We start from the raw sequence: 20918 nt of genomic DNA, 5'->3' as shown, positions 1-20918 counted from the left end.
GCATTAGCTGAAAATATTAGCTCGTGCTTTGAGTTTAGGAGGAGTGCGTGTGGAGGAATATATCTCAGCAATGGAAGTGAATGGGTGCCGTCAGAATGAGAGGTCCATCAGTGAACATCAGGAGAAGACGGATCCATCAACATGTTTTATAATGATTTATATTAATCATAACCGTAATAAGATTCCACTGGAAACATTAAGATTAATAAAAGCTCTAGTATTGATCATTGATGATGTTGTTGTAAAGTTGTATCTGTTAACATTAGTGTAGGACTTTTGAAGGTATTTCATATATTTATAAGTATTTGTATTTATATGGTCTTTTTGCATATTGCTAATACAGATATAATAAAGATATCACATTGATTTCACTGCAGGATAGTGATAAATGTTTTGCTGCAATACTTTGCATATAATACAGTACAATAAAATACATACCTTGACTACAAGTTAATAAAGAAAAATACAGGTCCTGTAGAAATACAGGACAATAAAACCAAACTAAATAGAACAGACAGAAATCCCTCATAAAGCATCTGTTCTCGCTTCTGAATAGTATAAAAACGTTTTGAATTCAAATTTCTAAAAAGGTTTTGCGCGCGGTGGACGCAGGCGTGATCAGCTCCAGCTGGGAATGCTGGGATACGGACGCCGTCTCGCTCACACACTTATAAACGACCGGCGGCGCTCTCCTCTTCGGTTTGTCTGCAGGCAAAAACATAAAACCCCGTTCCAGGTGCTGCTCGGGGTCACGCGGGGTCAGAGGTCACAGGTCACGCGCTCCGGTTACGAGGAAGCAGGATCTTAGGCTCAGACGAGTCGTCTTATATCATTAATGGAATGCGCTCGAGTTAAAGACGTTTAAAAGCGGAGTGTGTTTGACGGCGGCGTTCAGCTCTGATGGACAGATCTCTGATTGGTTCCAGATGTTTCACATCATGTTTCCCGATGATTCCAGCTCGTCTTCTCTAATCCAATCTTCTCTTTTAGTGATGAGAAAAACACTCAGATGCAGCCCGTTCACAAAATGATGCTTTATTTTTCCTGGAATTCTGTGCTTTAAAAGGCTCTGGATTAATAGTTTCATTCACTTTTTTTCATCAAATTTAATCGATAAATCTTCAACATTTTTAGAGGTTTTCTTAACAATAATAAGGCCCTATGAATATTTTTTTCTTCAAGAAATTCAGTTTGTTAGTTTTAGCTTTTATATTTTCAAAACCTCTTTTTATCAAAACTTTTTAATCAAAACAAATCCAAGAACTGCACAAAAATACAAAATGCCTCATATTTCTTAAAGTTTAAATGAAGCAGTGTGTTCAGAATATCACAAACACATCTCAGAACAAACCTTGTGTGTGTGTGTGTGTGTGTGTGTGTGTGTGTGTGTGTGTGTGAGTGTGTGTGTGTGTGTGTGTGTGTGTGTGTGAGTGTGTGTGTGTGTGTGAGTGTGTGTGTGTGTGAGTGTGTGTGTGTGTGTGTGTGTGTGTGTGTGAGTGTGTGTGTGTGTGTGTGTGTGTGTGTGTGTGTGTGTGTGTGTGTGTGTGTGTGTGTGTGTGTGTGTGTGTGTGTGTGTGTGTGTGTGTGTGTGTGTGTGTGTGTGAGTGTGTGTGTGTGTGTGTGTGTGTGTGTGTGTGTGTGTGTGTGTGTGTGTGTGTGTGTGTGTGTGTGTGTGTGTGTGTGTGTGTGTGTGTGTGTGTGTGTGTGTGTGTGTGTGTGTGTGTGTGTGTGTGTGTGAGTGTGTGTGTGTGTGTGTGTGTGTGTGTGTGTGTGTGTGTGTGTGTGTGTGTGTGTGTGTGTGTGTGTGTGTGTGTGTGTGTGTGTGTGTGTGTGTGTGTGTGTGTGTGTGTGTGTGTGTGTGTGTGTGTGTGTGTGTGTGTGTGTGTGTGTGTGTGTGTGTGTGTGTGTGTGTGTGTGTGTGTGTGTGTGTGTGTGTGTGTGTGTGTGTGTGTGTGTGTGTGTGTGTGTGTGTGTGTGTGTGTGTGTGTGTGTGTGTGTGTGTGTGTGTGTGTGTGTGTGTGTGTGTGTGTGTGTGTGTGTGTGTGTGTGTGTGTGTGTGTGTGTGTGTGTGTGTGTGTGTGTGTGTGTGTGTGTGTGTGTGTGTGTGAGTGTGTGTGTGTGTGTGTGTGTGTGTGTGTGTGTGTGTGTGTGTGTGTGTGTGTGTGTGTGTGTGTGTGTGTGTGTGTGTGTGTGTGTGTGTGTGTGTGTGTGTGTGTGTGTGTGTGTGTGTGTGTGTGTGTGTGTGTGTGTGTGTGTGTGTGTGTGTGTGTGTGTGTGTGTGTGTGTGTGTGTGTGTGTGTGTGTGTGTGTGTGTGTGTGTGTGTGTGTGTGTGTGTGTGTGTGTGTGTGTGTGTGTGTGTGTGTGTGTGTGTGTGTGTGTGTGTGTGTGTGTGTGTGTGTGTGTGTGTGTGTGTGTGTGTGTGTGTGTGTGTGTGTGTGTGTGTGTGTGTGTGTGTGTGTGTGTGTGTGTGTGTGTGTGTGTGTGTGTGTGTGTGTGTGTGTGTGTGTGTGTGAGTGTGTGTGTGTGTGTGTGTGTGTGTGTGTGTGTGTGTGTGTGTGTGTGTGTGTGTGTGTGTGTGTGTGTGTGTGTGTGTGTGTGTGTGTGTGTGTGTGTGTGTGTGTGTGTGTGTGTGTGTGTGTGTGTGTGTGTGTGTGTGTGTGTAGAGGTCTGATTGAGATCCAGTCACACACTTGATGAAGTCACTTCAGTTAGTTTGTATTTGTGGTTCCTGACTGAATCGACGGACCGTTTGTTCACGTTCTGGACTCATTAGTGTAGAGCTGTGCTCGGTGTAGTGTGTGTTCAGGAAGTGTGTGTGCCGCTCATGGAGTGGGACTCACACACACACAACAAGTATAAAGCTGGAGTTTCAGACTCTGAATGTTTCTGGACTCGTGAAGCTCCAGAACAGCGTGAACGCAGATCACTTACACTCCTCTCTGGACGAGTGTGTGTGTGTGTGTGTGTGTGTGTGTGTGTGTGAAGAAAAGCCCCCAGGAGAAGCGCATGAAACACACCCTTGTTAGTGTGCAGTGCTCTCTGCTTTCACTCACACACTTCCTGCAACAGCACACACACAGACACACACACACACACACACACACACACACACACACACACACACACACACACACACTCACACACACACACACACACACACACACACACACACTCACAGTCACACACACACACAGACAGACACACACACACACACACACAGATGTTGGTATTTGTAGTTTATGGGGACTCTTCATAGGTGTAATGTTTCTATACTGTACAGACTGTATGTTATTGTTCTACTCCTAAACCTACCCCTTACAGGAAACTATTGGCAATTTCAGATTTTCACACACACACACACACACACACACTCACACACACACACACACACACGCTCCTGTTAATATCTGACAGAAGAAGGGCTCATTTCTTCACAGCAGTGATTTTAAACAGTTTGATTCAAAGCCCGCAGGATATATACAGCATATTATATTTCTGTGACGACTGAGCAATTTACTTTAATAATTTGTAGTATCTGTAAATAATAAAGTAAAAATAATATATAACAAATTCTAATGTCAGAACTGCTCCATAACTCCAGAAATTTCAATAACTGAATATCTTTAGGGTTTTCTCTCTTTTCTAGTCATTAGGTATTACACTTTTTTAAGTGTAATTATAGATATATTTATAATGAATTGTTACCTGATTTTTAGTATTTAAACAGCCTTATTTTATTGTTGCACTCGGAGAACCGGAGAACTCTGTAGTTCTCATCACGTCTCAGGTGTGTTCCTCTCCTTGTTGAATGTTTCCCGGTGTGTGTGTGTAGAAGCGTATCTGACTCCGGCATCTGTTCTGACTCGACTCGTTCACCCTCAACATCTTCAGATTCTGCTGAATGGACGCCCCGATCCTCTCTTTCATTGTAACTGGGGCATTGTACGCCGTTATCGGTCTATCTGCCCTCATGTGTGAAGAAAAACATCAGCCGTCTTCATAGCGTGTATCCCAGAGTTCATATTTAGTTTCATTCAGCTGTGAGTCGTTCTGATGCACCGTCCGCTTGATGATATCCATCCGCTCGAACAAAACATGTTTGGAGTTAAACCAGGTCCTGGTTTGGGTTGTTTGGGCACGAAGGTTGGCCATGTTTATCAGGATATTTGGTGCTTTATTTAATTGTCTAAATTTGTCTGAATCATGCTTTAGATTTCATGCTGTATATTTTGCAAATCCATCTGAAAGAAGCCTCTTCTGCTCACAATGGCTACATTTATTTGATTAATAATATTGAAGAAAAATAGGTAAATATTCTCTCACTTTAAATCAGCTGTTTTCTCTGTGAATGTGTTTTAAAGTGTAATTTATTTCTGTGATTTTCTGCATCATTCCTCCAGTCTTCAGCGTCACGTGATCTTCAGAAATCATAGTAATATACCGATCAACAAACATTTCTGATTATTATCAGTGTTGAAAACAGTTGTGCTGCTCGATATTCTTGTGGAAACTGATGCATTCAAGAAAACGAAAAATCATCAAGGATGTAATGTTACAAAAGAGGACCATTTTTTTTTACGTGCTCTTCTTTTGAACTTTCTACTCAAAGAATGCAAAAATAAATGTGGAAAAAAACAAGCGAAGCACAACTGTTGTAAGGAAATTGTCTGTGAGTTGTGTGTTTTTCTGACAGCGCTCAGGATTAAAGCATGTTAACTGCCATTAAACATTCCTCCACGGACAGCGCTTCCAACAAAAATACCACAGCGTTGTAAAAACATGTGCTGCAGTTGTTTCCCTCGTGCCTTCAGCTCGTCGCCCACTTATCAGAGCCTTTCAGGTTACCTTCAGCAATAACAGCCGCTGAATTCCCCGTGACTTATGAAGTTTCCTCGACTGAAGGAATCATGACTTCAGGTTTGGACGGAGGAGCACAGAGTGTTAATGAGAGCGCTGAAATAACACGGAGAGATTTTATTTGGCTTTGACTTTATGCAGCGTTCACGTCTAATAATCCAAAGTCAAGAAAAACACACTTCTGCCAAGACTCCAGCTTCCAACAACAACTAACTATTCATTGCACCTTATTAAAATCAGCGGGGTGGGGCTTTGTATCGAATACATTTCCGACTTTTGATTTCATGCATTTTTGGCACATTTTAATGGGAATAATGTTGGACACACGACATTTTTCCAATGCAGGCGACTCCGGTAACATTTCCACCGAGTTTATGAGAAGAGTTTATACATTGCTTTTATAAATTCAGGAAACCCCAGAACAAGAATATTCCGTCTAGTCTAGGAACAGAACTAAATATGAACATGCGCTCACTCTCGGTCCGTCTGAGATCGGGAGCGGTGTGTTTCTTCATCAGATCTGGAGAAATGGATGTGAATGGGTGCCGTCAGAACGAGAGTCTGATAAAAACATCAGCGCTCCGGTCCGTCAGTGAACATCTGGAGAAGCTTTTAGCTGTTCTGATCTCTGCAGATTTCTCTCCTGGAGCACTTTTTCACCAGAGGAAGAGTTATTATAGATTTATAGATGCCAGAAGCAACGGTTAGAAGATAAAAACACCTTAATGAATGATTTGATTCTCACAAACACACAGTTCTTGGCTTTCCAAGGCGTTGGTTGAAGGACTGAAGCGGTGAAGCTCATTACAGTTTTGTGTCACGCTATCAAAGTAATTACATCACGTTATTTTATCTGAACTCAGATATTTTCTTGTAAATTAAAAAGTAATGCATTTATGCGTTACTTGAAAAAAAAATCTGATGTTACTGAACAAATGTTACTATTGAGTTACGCAGAATTTCTGGCAAATATGTGGTGTTTTTATCAGCCTTTGGACTCCCATTCTGACGGCACCCATTCACATCCATTGCTGAGACTCATCCTAATCCCGCCTGAGGGAGGATCCGATGGACTGGAGCTCGGGTCGGTCGGAGGTCAGCGCAGGAGCCGCTCCGTCCGGCTCTTAAACATCACGAGTACGTTTTCAACATAATTACCAGGTTTACTGACTTCAGAGGTTTCTCGACTGGAGGCATCACGCTAATGATAGTCGTAGAGCAGCATTTTATTGACGCTCAAACGTCTCGTTCTCCGTGTATCAGCATTAATCGGACTTTAAATCCGGATGATCTGCGTCTGTGGACGAACACAAATGAGCGCCGTGGTTTAGCGAGGCCATAATCTGCCCATAAGCGAAGGCTAAATATAAGAGAAATGAGACGTGATACGTGTATTAGCTGGAAACGAGCGCTTCGGTTAGCAACGCTGAGGTTTCTGTGGGAGAACGAAACGGAGCACTGCTTTATTTCAATTATTGCTAACAGCAGCGTCTGATTAATAATGGTGAAAGAAATACTGGCCGAGCCTGCAGTGGCTTTCCATTCACATTTCATTGTCATTTTCTCATGTTTTCCAGCACAAGGGGAGTTTATTTATGTAGCACATTAATTTAAAAAAAATAATGATATGTTTTATAAGATGCGATATATAATATATATAACTTTACGTTAAATACTTTATATTTAACATAACCTTCTACATTGTGAGGGACATAAAAGGAGAATGAAATTTAATTGAAAAATAATTATAATTAATAATAATAATTAAAAATCAAAACATTCTTTGATTAAATATAAACATTAATAAGGAAAAACACAATTTAGTTTTACTTCTTAAGTAACCATGTGCTTAAGTCTCGTTTTCTGAAAAATGTTCCAGAATTTATACCTAAAACAAGAGAAATATCTGCCAGTCGGGTCCAAAAAATCATCAGCTGATATTTGTTCTTGTTTTAAACATAAACTCAATTATTTTTTCCAGAAAACAACACTAAATATAGCTGCAAGCAGTGAAGACGGGCCGGTTTTAATCTTAAATATTACAAGTTTTCTGTTAGTAGAAATATTTGACACCATCTTGCATCTCAAGTAAATGTATGTTGAGTTAAGAATAAGATATCTTTTCTTTAGTGTTGTTTTATGTTCAGATGAGTCTGAAGGTTTGGAGATCTGTTTTTATTGGACTAGTTTATAGTATATAACTTCTTTGTATAGACTAGTTAATGCTCAGTAATGGACTAGTTAATGATGTCTCTAGCGTGGCAGGGTCTCGTGCTCAGAGCAAACATCTGCTCCGCCGCTCAGTTTATTTATCCAGCACACAACTCTCAGCTCCAGCTCAACATCTCTAATATAAATATTACGACGCATGGAAAAGAAACTCGGTAAAAGATGTGCCATTTGCTCTAATAATCGGAGCGCCGCTGAAGGACACAGACTGCTTTCTGGGCTCTGGATGTCTGCGGAGCGTTTCCACCGGACGGCATGAATGCTCTCAGTATGCCACTGGCCTTAAGAAAACAAGCGCGCTAAAAGCCTGAGCTCAGGAAGTTTTGAATAAAAGCTTTTAGGTGGTTAGCGGCTCTTATCTCAGCCGTCCATCGGCTCTTCGCTCTCTGCTCATTGACTTTGGCTTGTTCTCAACCGCTCACTCATCGATCAATATGCCTATTCAGCACGCCTTTCCAGTCTAACTCTGCTGAATTAGCACACATACGCATAGTGCACACACATAGTGCATAGTGCACACACGCATAGTGCAACACCTGAGCCTCAGAGAGGGGAAACACACACACACACACACACACACACACACACACATTAGTGATCCTGATTCAGGAAGTTTCTGATTCCCAGAGGCTTACAGGACTGTCATGTGATCCGCTCTTCCTGTAACGAGACAGACATGAAATATCAGTACAGTAATCTAACATTACAAACCACTTCCACACCGCAGGCTGTGTGTGTGTGTGTGTGTGTGTGTGTGTGTGTGTGTCAGACTCACTTGAGTTCAGAGACTGAAGGTGGAGTGTTTGTGTTTCAGGTCACTTTCTGGGAAACAACACTGTGATTGATGTCCTGAGACGTGAAGGTTATGAGGTGGAGCACACACCTGCTGGACAGATGCTACACAGGTAACACACACACACACACACACACACACACACTCACAGACATACACACACACACACAAACACATACACACACACACACTTTTTTCTACTGTACTGTAACTGTATTTTCTCATTTATTCAGCTTTACAGTATGAGTCTCTTTAACATCTGTTAATGTGATATAAAGCAAGTATTAATCTTAGTTACTGTTAATAAATGTTTTAATATTTACATTATTCCAAAGTTCATGTTTTACCTTTAAAAAAAATGAATAGAGCTGAGCTGAAAAGTATTAATAATGAACTAACAAATGTATTGTTGATTGTTAGTTAATTGTAATTAATGCATTAAATAATAAGACATTATATTAAATTGTTAGGATAATTATCCTGTGGTGCTGTGATGACGTCTCAGTCTTCTTCTGTCTTTCCCAATCGGTTTATTAATTATAATGTTCTACAGTCTGCAGAATGATTAGTCTGTTGTTTTGGCGTCTTTCCACGTGTTTGTCCCTCAAAAGCAGTCCATTATCAGACGTCAGTCAGGAACAAACATGGACTCTAATCTATTCATTACATAACTGCAACATTTCAAGCAGCAGAAGCCATTTCTGCAGCTAAGAGACATTTGAGAGGAGATGTGAAGAGCAGCAGGACGCCGCTGTGAATCAGATCTAGTTCAGTCTAGGTAAAGACTAATAGCCAAGATGTGTTGCTCCTATAGTTTTGAATGGGGAAAAATGCAACGCTCAAAATGGCCGATCAATCACAAGAAGCCCCGCCTTCTAAATAAAGTAGCCAATCACCGCATCACTGCAGCTGCTGTTAGAATTCCCGGTTGCTATAGAAACAGTCAGCAGTCAGAGACGTGCGTCTAGAACTACGCATGATCTCGTCTTTTTATAACTCTATTTCAGCAATCGACCGATTTTATTGGTGTCTTAATGAAATAACGAAAATGAAATATTATCGTAAGCTTATAGTGAACAGTTTGGGAGAATTTGATGCAGAAGTGAGTGTTTCAGTTTTTATAGACATATTTCATCAGACTCATTAACTTAAAACTAGTAGTTACTAATATCTCCAATATTCTTTTAATTAAGAATAAGCAGACAGTAATGTCAATCGTTTTTTCATCTTGTTTGGGAAGCCCTGTCTTCAGACACACTCCAGGAGCTTTAAGCAGTCAGCTTTCAAACACAGCACTCAGCACGCCGTCAATGTAAAACACATTCCCTTGTTATATATTTCTGCAGAAAAGATGCATAACATATGAAGGAAGCAATCAAAACCAACAAAAGAGCAATGACACGCGAGCGCTTTAACAAACCTCAGTTATCTCAGCACACCACAGGGAGCAGGGCTCATATATGTTGTATAGGTTGTTGAACCGTGTCCTATACTGTGACATAGAAAGAGTGTAGAAAAAAAGCTGGAGAGAGAGAGAAAGCTAGTCCTTGAGGAGCTTTTAAGAAAGCAAGCGGTTAGAAAGAATGAAGACAGTGCAAGTGTTAGAGAGTCAGGTCAACAAAGTGATCAAATAGATTGAGAGTTACAGGCTCAAACACCTTCAACACATCCTAAATGATCAGAAATAATATTTCCTAGCCAAAACATTTAGTTTTAGAGGTTGTTTTAAACTTTCAGCATCATCAGATGTCACACATACAGGAGCTTCAGCTTTTCCACTGCTTTCTGTGTAAAGAAGCTCTGGAGTCTTAACATCAAGACCTTCTTCTGACCGTCCTGACTGTCAGTGTATGAATGTGTGTCTTCATATGTCACACACACACACACACGTTCATATTTTTGTGAAAAGTGGGGACTCTCCCTAGCTGTAATGCTGTTATTCTTACAGACTGTGTGTGTTATTGTTCTGCTCCTTACAGGAAACTACTCACATTTGTACATTTTAAAAAAACTCACTCTGTATGATTTATAAGCGTCTCGAAAATGTTGGCATGAGGTAATGTCCTGAAAAGTCACCTTCAGCTTGTAATATCTGTGCCACTACACACATTTGTGTCCTCATACACCACAACAACACACACACACACACACTCTCTCACTCTTACACACAAACACACACACTCTCTCACACACACACATGCACACTCTCACTCTCTCACACACACACAAACACACTCTCTCACTCTTACACACAAACACACTCACTCTCACACACACACACACACACACACACACACACACACTCTCTCACTCACACTCACTCTCTCACACACACACACATGCACACTCTCACTCTCTCTCTCTCACACACACACACACACACACACACACTCACTCTCTCACACACACACACACACACACAAATAAAAATACGCTCACATGCACACTCTCTCACACACACACACACACACACATGCACACTCTCACTCTCTCTCTCTCACACACACACACACACACACACACTCTCACTCACACTCACTCTCTCTCACACACACACACACACACACACACACAAATAAATACGCTCACATGCACACTCTCTCACACACACACACACACACACATGCACACTCTCACTCTCTCTCACACACACACACACACACACACACACATGCACACTCTCTCTCTCACACACACACACACACACACACTTTCTCTCACTCTTACACACAAACACACTCACTCTCTCTCACACACACACACACACACATGCACACTCTCACTCTCTCACACACACACACACACATGCACACTCTCTCTCACACACACACACACAAACACACACTCTCACTCTTACACACAAACACACTCACTCTCTCTCACACAAACACATACACACTCACACACACACACACATGCACACTCTCACTCTCTCTCACACACACACACACATGCACACTCTCTCTCACACACACACACACACACAAACACACTCTCACTCTTACACACAAACACACTCACTCTCTCTCACACAAACACATACACACTCACACACACACATGCACACTCTCACTCTCACACACACACACACACACTCTCTCACTCTTACACATAAACACACTCACTCTCTCTCTCACACACACACACACACACAGACACATGCACACTCTCACTCTCTCTCACACACACACACACACACACACACACACACACACACACACACACACACACACACACATGCACACTCTCACTCTCACACACACACACAGGGCTCATAACGAGGGCCCCGGCGTGCTCAGAATGGGGCCATTGTGTGAAGGACTCCTGGGTTTGATCAGAACATAAGCAGAAGTGTCTCAGTGAAGCGGGTTGGAGGCTTTGACTCTGGTTCTGCGTCTGTCTCACATTCACAGCAAACACTTCAGGACTCGTTCACACACACTTCAACAGAGTCGTCTGGATCCAGTAGAACTCATGAAGGACATACAAGTGTCAGTTATTACAGTTAAATAGAAACATAAAAAATAATGAACTAAACTAAAGTATTTCTTTTAGTGTTATTGTAGTTCTTCTAACTTAGAATTATTTTATTTATTGTGTTAAGTTAATACAAATTATATAGGCATTTAAAAACACACAAGACTCAATAAAATCACTAAAACTGCACATAAAACTAAAATGAGTTCTAATTTAAAGTATGATGACAAGCTACAGACTGAAGGATCACAGGACGCTTCCTGTCTTCATCTCACGGGTGGTTATCAGTCTTCATCTGCTCTTATCAGTCCATCACACACACACACACACACACACACACACACACACACAGGACTGAAGGAGACTCTGGAAAGCCCAGGTCCGGAAAGTTCCGTTATAAAAACGTGCCGCCGCTGATTTGCATCGAAGCGTTTGTCATAAATTCCTGCGATGCTTTAGCGGTCTGTCAGAGAGGTCTGATCAGGAGCAGATGGAGGTGTGTGTGCTCAGATTTATCCACACACACACACACACACACACACATATATAGGTATATAGAAACCAGTCGCTTGATTGCTCATCGTCACACAACATAACTATATTGTCCTACGTTTCTACTCTGATAAATCTTTATAATGCATGAAGATACTAAATTATGTTCTGAAAGCATTACACAAACACATTTTGACTGATTCAAGCTCTTCTGAACTCAAATGTCTCAAACTAAAATGTATCTGAAATATTTTATATTTTAAGTATGAAACAAATGCGTTTACATATTTCTATACTTATATTCCTTGCACTTGTACTTAGTGTAATAAGATTGTTTGCTAAAACTAATTTCGTAGTTAATGCTTTAGTTGTACTTTAGCACTATTTCTGCACAAAGAGACACTGAAGTATATTTGATTGAACTAAAGTGGGATTACTGCGAGTTTACTTCATGAACACTTTTAATATTATTCAAAGATCTAACAGTCTTTATCGGTAATGTCATTAAAACACATCGTATGCTTAATATTAAGAAACGTGCATTCTTCACAAGCAGTACTCCAAATAAACTTGAATTATTATTAATGTCAATAAATATGTTAATAGATTTAAACTAATGCCTTCAAGAAATAAATGCATTCTGAATCTATAAAGAAGATATTTTGAAGAATATTTCTAGTCTCGATATAACGGTTTAGTTCTCCACATCATCCTTTGTGTTCTCTTTAAAGTCTATATTTTATTGCTTTACCAGTCAATCATATTTCAGTGTTTTTATTTAAAAGCAGAAGCCAGTGAAAGGAATATGAGTGTATTCAGACCTTCATCCGTACGAAGAGACGCCACCGTCTTTGAACTAAAGAGTGTTTAAATGCTCCTTTTAGGTGTTTTTGAAAATGATCTTTCATGCGGTGTGTAACCAGCTTTAAGAGAACAAACACAAATCTAAAAGTGCTCCGTGTATAGAGTTATTGTTTCTCAGAAGAAAGAGTCGACTCTGAATCATTAAAACGAGTCATTTTTAAAACCAATCCCGAGCCGCTTCGTGTTGACATCATCATGAATCATTAGCATATTCCCCGCCCACTTGTTGGTCTTTAGGAACGCTAAAAACTCCCAAAACAGCTCTAAATGAAATCAAGCGATCACCAGAGGGGTCTGAAACCCTAATCTTGGTCTCGATGTGATCTTCTGCTTTAGCGTCTCGGAGCAGGTCTGTATGAAAACCTTCTCTCTTGTCTCGGCAGCAGAAGGTCAGGAGAGCTGCCGGACGCGGACGCCCCGCTGGAGCCGTTCCTCCACGAGCGCCCAGATCTTCAGGAGGACGAGGAGCATCTGCTGGAGCTCCTGGAGAAGGTGGAGCACAAGCTGAAGAAGAAGCGGCGAAACAAGCAGAAGAAGCAGCGCCATCGGCAGTTCAACGAGCTCTGGGTGCGGATGGAGGAGAGGTGAGAGCGAGGAACACGGCCATCATAACGGCCAATCCATCCATCTATGATGAAAACAGATCACGGGCAGATGAGAACAAAAAAGTCACTAATCTAATACAAAATAACTAAATTGTCAACACTTTGCACATTATATGAGCTACGAGTAACTTTCAGTCAACTGACTTTGAGAGTATTGAGATGTAAATGAGTTAGAAATAAAGAAATCCAGAGGCCACAGTCCTTTAAAAAAAAGTAGAGCTGCTTTGACTCCCGGCTGACGGTTCGGTCGTCTTTTATTTCCTGAAGTAAAATAAAAATAACACGGCTTGGCAAACTGTATGTTCTGATCATCTGTTCTTCTGGCATCTGAAATAAAATTAATGAGTACATGTGAAAAAAACATGTGACAATCATTTCAGCCGTTTCATACGCAAAAGAAATGAAAGAGTTACTACACCCCAAAAGAAAAACATGTCGTTCCAAACCCATAAAGCTTTGTTCGTTCTGAAGATCTGGCAACACGAGACTAGAACGTCACTAATACTCTAAAGATTGCTACAGTTAATAAAATCTCACAGTTTTTGTCATTTCAAAATATTTTATTTTTAGATTTTCTGCTTTCGTTAAAATGTTAAGTTTTAGTTTTTTGTGTTTGCCATTGTTTTTTGTTTTTAATAAGATATATAGTTTTTAGTATAAATTTGTAATGTTTTAGCACTTGGTATATAACATTTCATAGAATAGCTTTTATTTTGAAGATGAAATACATTGATATTTTTGTAAGTGATTTATTTAAATGTTATTTTTATAATTACTGTTTACATTTATATTTAGTCATTTAGCAGATGCTTTTATTTAAAGCAACTTACAATATGATAAAGCAATCGAAATCAACAGAAGAGCAATGAGACAAGCTTATAATAAATAAGTCTAAAAGGGATACGGTTATTTATTTATTCGTTTAAATTTAAATGTTGAGTTTTTTTATATGCATCTTTTTGAGGTGTATTTCTTTAATCTGTATTTTCTTCCAGTTAATGTTTGTCTTACTTCGGGTGAAAGGTTTTATGTTTAATGGTCTTCTGGTGTTCTGGGTAACGTCTGGATGACGGTTTGACCTGCGGCTCCTTCCAGACGAGTCTTCACCTGCGTCTTCTGGAGACGCGTCACGACCTGCTGAACGTGAAGATCAGTTCATTTTCAGCAGCGTTTCACGGAGCCGTGTCACATTTCGTCATTCCCAACAGAACGATTCTTGTTCCCGTGCCTGAACCGTCTTCTGGAAACTTGCTTGAATTTACTTTCACGGTTGCCCACGTAATTCTGCGTTAAAAAAAATATTTCTTTCATAAACTGTTTATGAAAGTCAGGCGGGCCCCAGACGGTCAAAACAAACACGGGTCCTGAATATAGACTTGATTTGAGATCCGGAGCAGACGTTCACTCACGTGTTGACACAGATGGAAGCCTCACGCTCTTTATTTGTGTTCCCTGAACGTCTCCGAGCTCTCACAGACTCAAACCTCCATTTATTTCCCTGCCTCCTTCTTCGTGTTTCATAAACGATTTCAGGCGCTCGCGTGACCGAAGACGCTGAGACTCATCTCTTCTGAAAACGCTGCGTTTAAAACTGCATTTCAATATTCATCCGATGTTGATGATGTTGAGGGCTGGGTTGACAAATATATTCTTGATTTGAATCCATTCCCATTTTAATGAACCAATATAAAATCCTAAATCCTAAGAATCAATCTGTGCTGGTTTTTGAGGTGAAGTGTGAACAAAACCTAGTGAAGAGTTCATTTTGATGAAAAGTCAGCTCTTCAATTTAGCCACTTCTGTCACTAGATTCGATCAGTTAATGTTGTTTTGCTGATCATCTTTTCATCTTCACTACTAGTTGCAGCACCAAATAAACACGATGAACAACTCAGTTCTGATTCACTTCACAGATCTATCAGTCACTTTTAACTCAATATAAAAAAATCAATATATGCTCTACACAAAAAACTGGACTAGAAAAAGATTTGCACATTGGACTGATGATGATGATGATGATGATGAAGGCGTGTGTTTCTCATCATCTCTCTCTCCTCTCTTGCAGCGTGACGGCCGAGGCTCCGCCTCCTGTCGTCCGCATCATCAACGGTTACATCACGGTACAGGCCCACCCACAGGAGCACGACCGAGCCAATCAGCACAGGACGTTCTCAGGCTCCGCCTCCTGGAGCCCCGCCCTCCCTGCTCTGTGTGTCCAGATCCTGCTGCTGCTGCTGCTTTCGTGACCGGACTTCAGCTCTTCCAGAAACACTTCCTTGTAAATATCAGATGTATTATAGATGTAATTTAGAGTTTTGAATAAAGCATTTGTTTGTTCACTTATTATATAAATATATAAATAAGAGTCATTATATTTTTGTGACTAAATCAGCTACTAACCAGCTTAACCGGCCTCAGTCAAGAAAAAACCATCAGGTCAGGAAAACAGATGTACGGTGATTCTTCCTCTTCGGTCAACCTCGTGCTTTTGATGAATGTCTAAAATGTTGTGTTTGTGACATAGAAACGAGTCATTTAATTTATTGAATAGATAGTGTTAGTTGATCTAAATGTGTTTATGGCAGAATGAGGCAATGTAAATCATATCTGGTGTTTGTGATGTTAAAAGAAATAAAGTATTTATATAGTTCAGTGTTCTCCAAACGAAAGATGAATGCAGACTCTCGTTCTTCTCTCGACGCTGGAACAGAAGCAGTGTTTTATGAAGGATCTTCATCTTCTTGACATGGCTCTTCTGTCCTTCATCCTCTTCCTCCTCCTCTTCCTCTCAGCTGAGATCTTCACCCAACCACCAAGAGGTCTTTTATTATGCTCTTTAAATTAAATCACAAGACCAATTTATGCTTTTGAATGGAATGGTTTCTTTCTGGTTGCCAGCGAATGTGTGAAAGGATTTTCTTTGTAAATCATTCTTCATTAACAAAAAATGTTGTGGTTATTACCACGGTTTATTGATGAGAGCTGATCCGAGATCAGACAAATACAAACCCAACTCCAGAGTGTTGTTTTGATGTGGCTGTAGTTAACCTTAGTTTAGATTGCTGTATGATTCTGGCCAGTTTTGAGGAAAGTTTCTTCGGTTGTTAACAAGCTTTGTTCAGTACTGAAGTCACCTCTTCAGAAGTCTTCATGGATCAAACTGGGAATCGTTTTCAGACGAAATGCATGCCATGAACACATTTTTCTAAATCCACAAACACTTTATCATTCATACTCTACAACCTGAAAAAGCGCATTCAGATCAGAAGGATGCTAAACTGTCCATTTCTGCAGGAATTATATTCAAATTTCTGTTGAATATTTATAGGGAAATCGAGTAATAATTAATCCAAACACAACTAAATGCTAACACAAGATACTTACACAACTACCTCACTTTGCCATAAGTTAAATATATTAGGTTTCTAATATAAATAAACATATTGTAGGAACTTAAAGCTCTTTGCAATGACTTTTATCATAAAGATAAGAGAAACTCGTTCCGTCTCATCAGGTCATGACATAACATAGTTATTATATAATATCTCAATATGATGTCACTGCTGACATCATACGAGCCTTTCAGTGTGTTATCAGGGCTCTGAAGATCTCACGATGAAATGAAGACATCATGTTCTTTTTTACGTAAATGTCTAGAAAGCAGAAAATGTCAAACCTGTTCATTAGAAGGGATGTGTCCGATCTAGTACTTTGTATCTGATCTTTTAAGATGTGGTTCTTCACACAGATTATTCACAAGCGGCTTCAACACAGAAATCATAAATAATATCAGAGTTCTTTCTGAAGAAGGTGGTTACGGTCAGAAATTCAGCAGGAGTGGGAATAAGAAAACTGAAGGGCTGTTTAACACACATTAGAGAAAGTGGAAATATTAGCGTGAACTGCATGAACATCGAGACTGAATGCATAAACAGCGGCAGACGATCTGAACATCAGTATCACGATCACTCCTCTCTTCTACAATCACACCATCATCATTTCTGAGGTCCGCTTTGGGTCTTCACGTACAGAGATGTTCTTCGAAGGCAGGATAATGACTGAAATGCTTCTTTTCTGAGTTTGTCTTCAAACACTCGTGAGACTCATTGATCTGGATCTCATCAAAGATAATCACATCCACAGCGTTCTCACTTTAGTTCAGATCTTCTCTGCGTTCACTTTTAACCTGACGAGTAGATTCAGTGAAAAATATTCATGTAAACAGACCGGGCTTGATTTATATATTTAATGATTTTATGCACCCTTTCTTTCAAATGAACGAAGGATCATTATAACTTCTTTACGTTTTAGATTTGTGAAATTCATTTGATGCTGGTTCTGTTAGTTGGATTACTGTGCTTCAGATCAAACAGATCTTTGGGAAACAGAACAAAGCTTGGTTTCATTCATCTGACAGACGAAAACATCTGTATGTTCAAACACACACGTGTGTGAGGAAAAAAACACACAGAAACAGGTGCACCAGATCAAAGCAGAAATATTAATAATCAGTGCAGCGTCTGATCATCTTCAGCATCACTCCAGAGCTGATTTTTTCTTTTGCCTGAACAATTAAAGTCAAAATGGTTTGGTTACAAACATCTATTCATGTTTTTGTGTTTCATGGAAGAAAGAAACTCATAAAGGTTTAGTCCCTTGTGGCCAAAATATATGTAAACAGCAAAGCTCAATGAAATCTACTTTTAAAATTGGAAATACATTTAATTTCAACCTTTATTTACTTAATTTATATAAAAAAAAAACAAGAAAATACATTTCAAGTTGTGCCACATTTTAGATGGATGCAGATGTATAACTATGTTTTATTTGTATATATTGTAATATTATTTATTGGACCTTTTTTTGTAAAGTATATTCCTTGCTGATTTTTACTCACATGATATATGTACACACATATTCTACACAGAGTCAATCTTCAAATGTGACACAACTTGAGTTTTCTAGGACTGAAATATATATTTTAATGTTTTTCAGTATGGGGCTTGGGAAAAACAATCTACATTCTGCACGACTCGATGTTTTTGTTCTCTTTTCCTACTAGAGAAAACACTTTAAATGTGTAACTTTGACCAAAGAATTTCATCAGTGTTCACTCGTACACTAGAAGAAGATTTCTGCAGGACTCTTCACAGACGGACCTGAACACAGTCCAGCAGACGCCGCTGACTCTCAGACAGAAACTCTGAGGAACGTGACGGTCATCAAAGTCTCTGTGTTGGTCAGAAAGGGCCTCGATGAACACGTTTGTCACGCTCTTCTGCTGCAGTTCAGAACAGCAGCTCATGCTTGTAAAACCTAGAAAAACAGCGCTGAAGTATTGCTCACAAAGACAAATGAAGCGCTGAGCGTGAAGAGCAGTCCGAGTGGACCACATGAACCCTGGACTTCCAGTAACCGGACGAGCTGGACTCAGTCATGTGACCACATCACACAACTGGACGAAGAACTGAAAGCCAGCTTGAGTGAATCACAACCACCAGACCAGACACATCACAACAAAAACACACTAATGTGACAAAAGACTGGACTGGACAGGAATGTCTGTACTTCCTAACTGACCACCAAACATTCATTCCCTCGCTGGCTGTGATCATTTAAATCATTTGAATGGTAGAATGGTTGCATAAATTATTAAATTAAAAAAAAAAAATCAGTCAATTCAGGTTTGTCTACATCTCGCACAGGTTCTCCGGCCAATCAGTGTTTAGCAGAATGTACACGTCATGCTTTGGTAACGCTACGGTACGCTTGGAAACTCAGCCAAGGTGGTACCAGGCTCCCAATGGAAAAACCCCCTAAAAGTGAACCATAGCAAACCGTAGCGTGCTGTACACCAGGCGGTGGAAAAGGGCCATTATAAACTACAGATCGATCTCCAACCTCCCTTTTCTGTCAAAGATGCCTCACAACTATATTCCTTCTTGGGTATCTGTGAGGATTTCCAGTCAGGATTTAGAGCGTACCATAGCTGGTCTGCTTCCATCATCTGATCGTGGTTGTATCTCAGGATCTCAGCCAGCGTTTGACACAATCGACCACAACATTCTCTTGAATAGACTAGAAAAATGTGTTGGCATTACTGGAAGCGTCTTAGCATGCTTCAAATCATATCTGACCGCTATCAGTTTTATCAGTAAATGAGGAGGTATCATATCACTCACAAGTGAAATATGTAATAATCTACAACGCTGACCAATCAACATTTGTCATTGGGTGATTGGGTTCTCAAGCGGGACCCCATGACGTCAGTCAGTGAGACGTTTTAGTGCTTCATTTCTAGCGATTATCTTCAAATTTATTATACAGACCATCTCTGTATTTCAGAAAAGTGTAATATAAAGGCCAAACCCAGCTCAGGTGTCAAAAAGTAACGCAGAAGTAGCAATACATTACTTTCCACATAAAATAACCAAGTAATGCAATTAGTTACTTTTTATGGAGTAACATGTATTACTTTTGACTTTCCTTAACACTGTAATCAGTGCAAGTTTAACACACTGTGGTCTCTAAAAACAGTCTTTTAAAGCTGTATTCACCCATCATTAGTCTCTCTAATCATCTGAACACTGATGTTTGAGACGGCTGACCTGCAAAAAAAACTCCAGCGAGAGAATCTCATTTAACATTAATCCCTTTGACATTCGGTGCGTACACTATATTCTTTATGCTTGTTTCCTTGGAACAAAGTCTGTTATAGAAATCAAGTCAGGATTGTTTGAACAAAGCTTTTTATAATCTATTTTTGAAAGCAGTTTTATAGAAGATGTCTTGAAGACTTAAGGCTGTACTGAACATCATCATCATCATCATCATCATCAGCCACAGATCTGTGCAGTAAAACATGATTCAACCTTTCAGACTCCTCTCCACTGCTCTCATGATCTGAGGAACACTGCTGCTCATAGAGAGCACTCCTAAACAAAGATTCAACACAGCAATGATGAAGAATCATGTTTGGTTCCACCAAGAATCATCTCTTACCTTCTTATAATCTGAAGAACCTTCTTCTGCGGTTCTTCAGATGTTAAAGGTTCTTTATGGAACCATTTCAACAAAAAAGGTTCTTCTAAGACATCGTGAAGCACCCTTATTTTAATAGTTGAGCACAAACACAGTCTGGAGTGAGAAGTGTTCAGGACATGGGACTCTCACCTGTGTTTTTAATTAAAGCGTCCGGAGGCTGGAAGCCAGTCGTTCCCGCGCTACGGATCCTCAATAAGAGCTTTGTGCCGTCGGTGGCTACGGGTCACTTCTAATACAAGCCTTTCATAAATGCACACACTGTGAGGCAGTTTCCCTGAAGCTGGAGCGATCAGAATAATCATCAGGCGGCGCTTTGAGTGACGGCGCTAATTTGTTTGGAGTGTTTCTGAAATGACATCAGTTCTGGGCCAGATCAGAGAGAACGGATAAAGAGGTCTGTTTCTGTTCTGACCGCATGAGAACGAGCTCATCCATCTGAGATCCAGAGCCGAGATGAGATCGGACTCCAGAAACACAAACGGGCAGCGTGATCCAATCCCAGAGCTTTTACACGGTTCCTCCTGTACGGTTCTTATAAAAGACCATATAAACCAGA

The 20918-nt window shown here is 40.1% G+C and overlaps 1 protein-coding gene across 2 annotated transcripts in view; it reads left to right on the top strand.

Annotated features, from left to right (window-relative positions):
* Positions 1–17249, top strand: part of trabd2a (TraB domain containing 2A) — a 41792-nt gene extending 24543 nt beyond the window's left edge. The window contains exons 5-7 of one of the 2 annotated variants that reach the window (XM_043238724.1): positions 7902–7992; positions 13100–13297; positions 15384–17249. In XM_043238724.1, the coding sequence (XP_043094659.1) occupies positions 7902–7992; positions 13100–13297; positions 15384–15564 (470 nt within the window). In that variant the 3' untranslated portion in view covers positions 15565–17249. Of the gene's footprint in view, positions 1–7901; positions 7993–13096; positions 13298–15383 lie in introns of both variants that reach the window. The other variant, XM_043238723.1, reaches the window with a different exon arrangement.
* The last annotated feature ends 3669 nt before the right edge of the window (positions 17250–20918 follow it).

Source organism: Puntigrus tetrazona, chromosome 5 (genome assembly GCF_018831695.1).
Source record: "Puntigrus tetrazona isolate hp1 chromosome 5, ASM1883169v1, whole genome shotgun sequence".
Lineage (NCBI taxonomy): Eukaryota > Metazoa > Chordata > Actinopteri > Cypriniformes > Cyprinidae > Puntigrus > Puntigrus tetrazona.
Note: the sequence above shows the minus strand (reverse complement) of the source record. Positions and strands in the feature narration are given on the sequence as shown.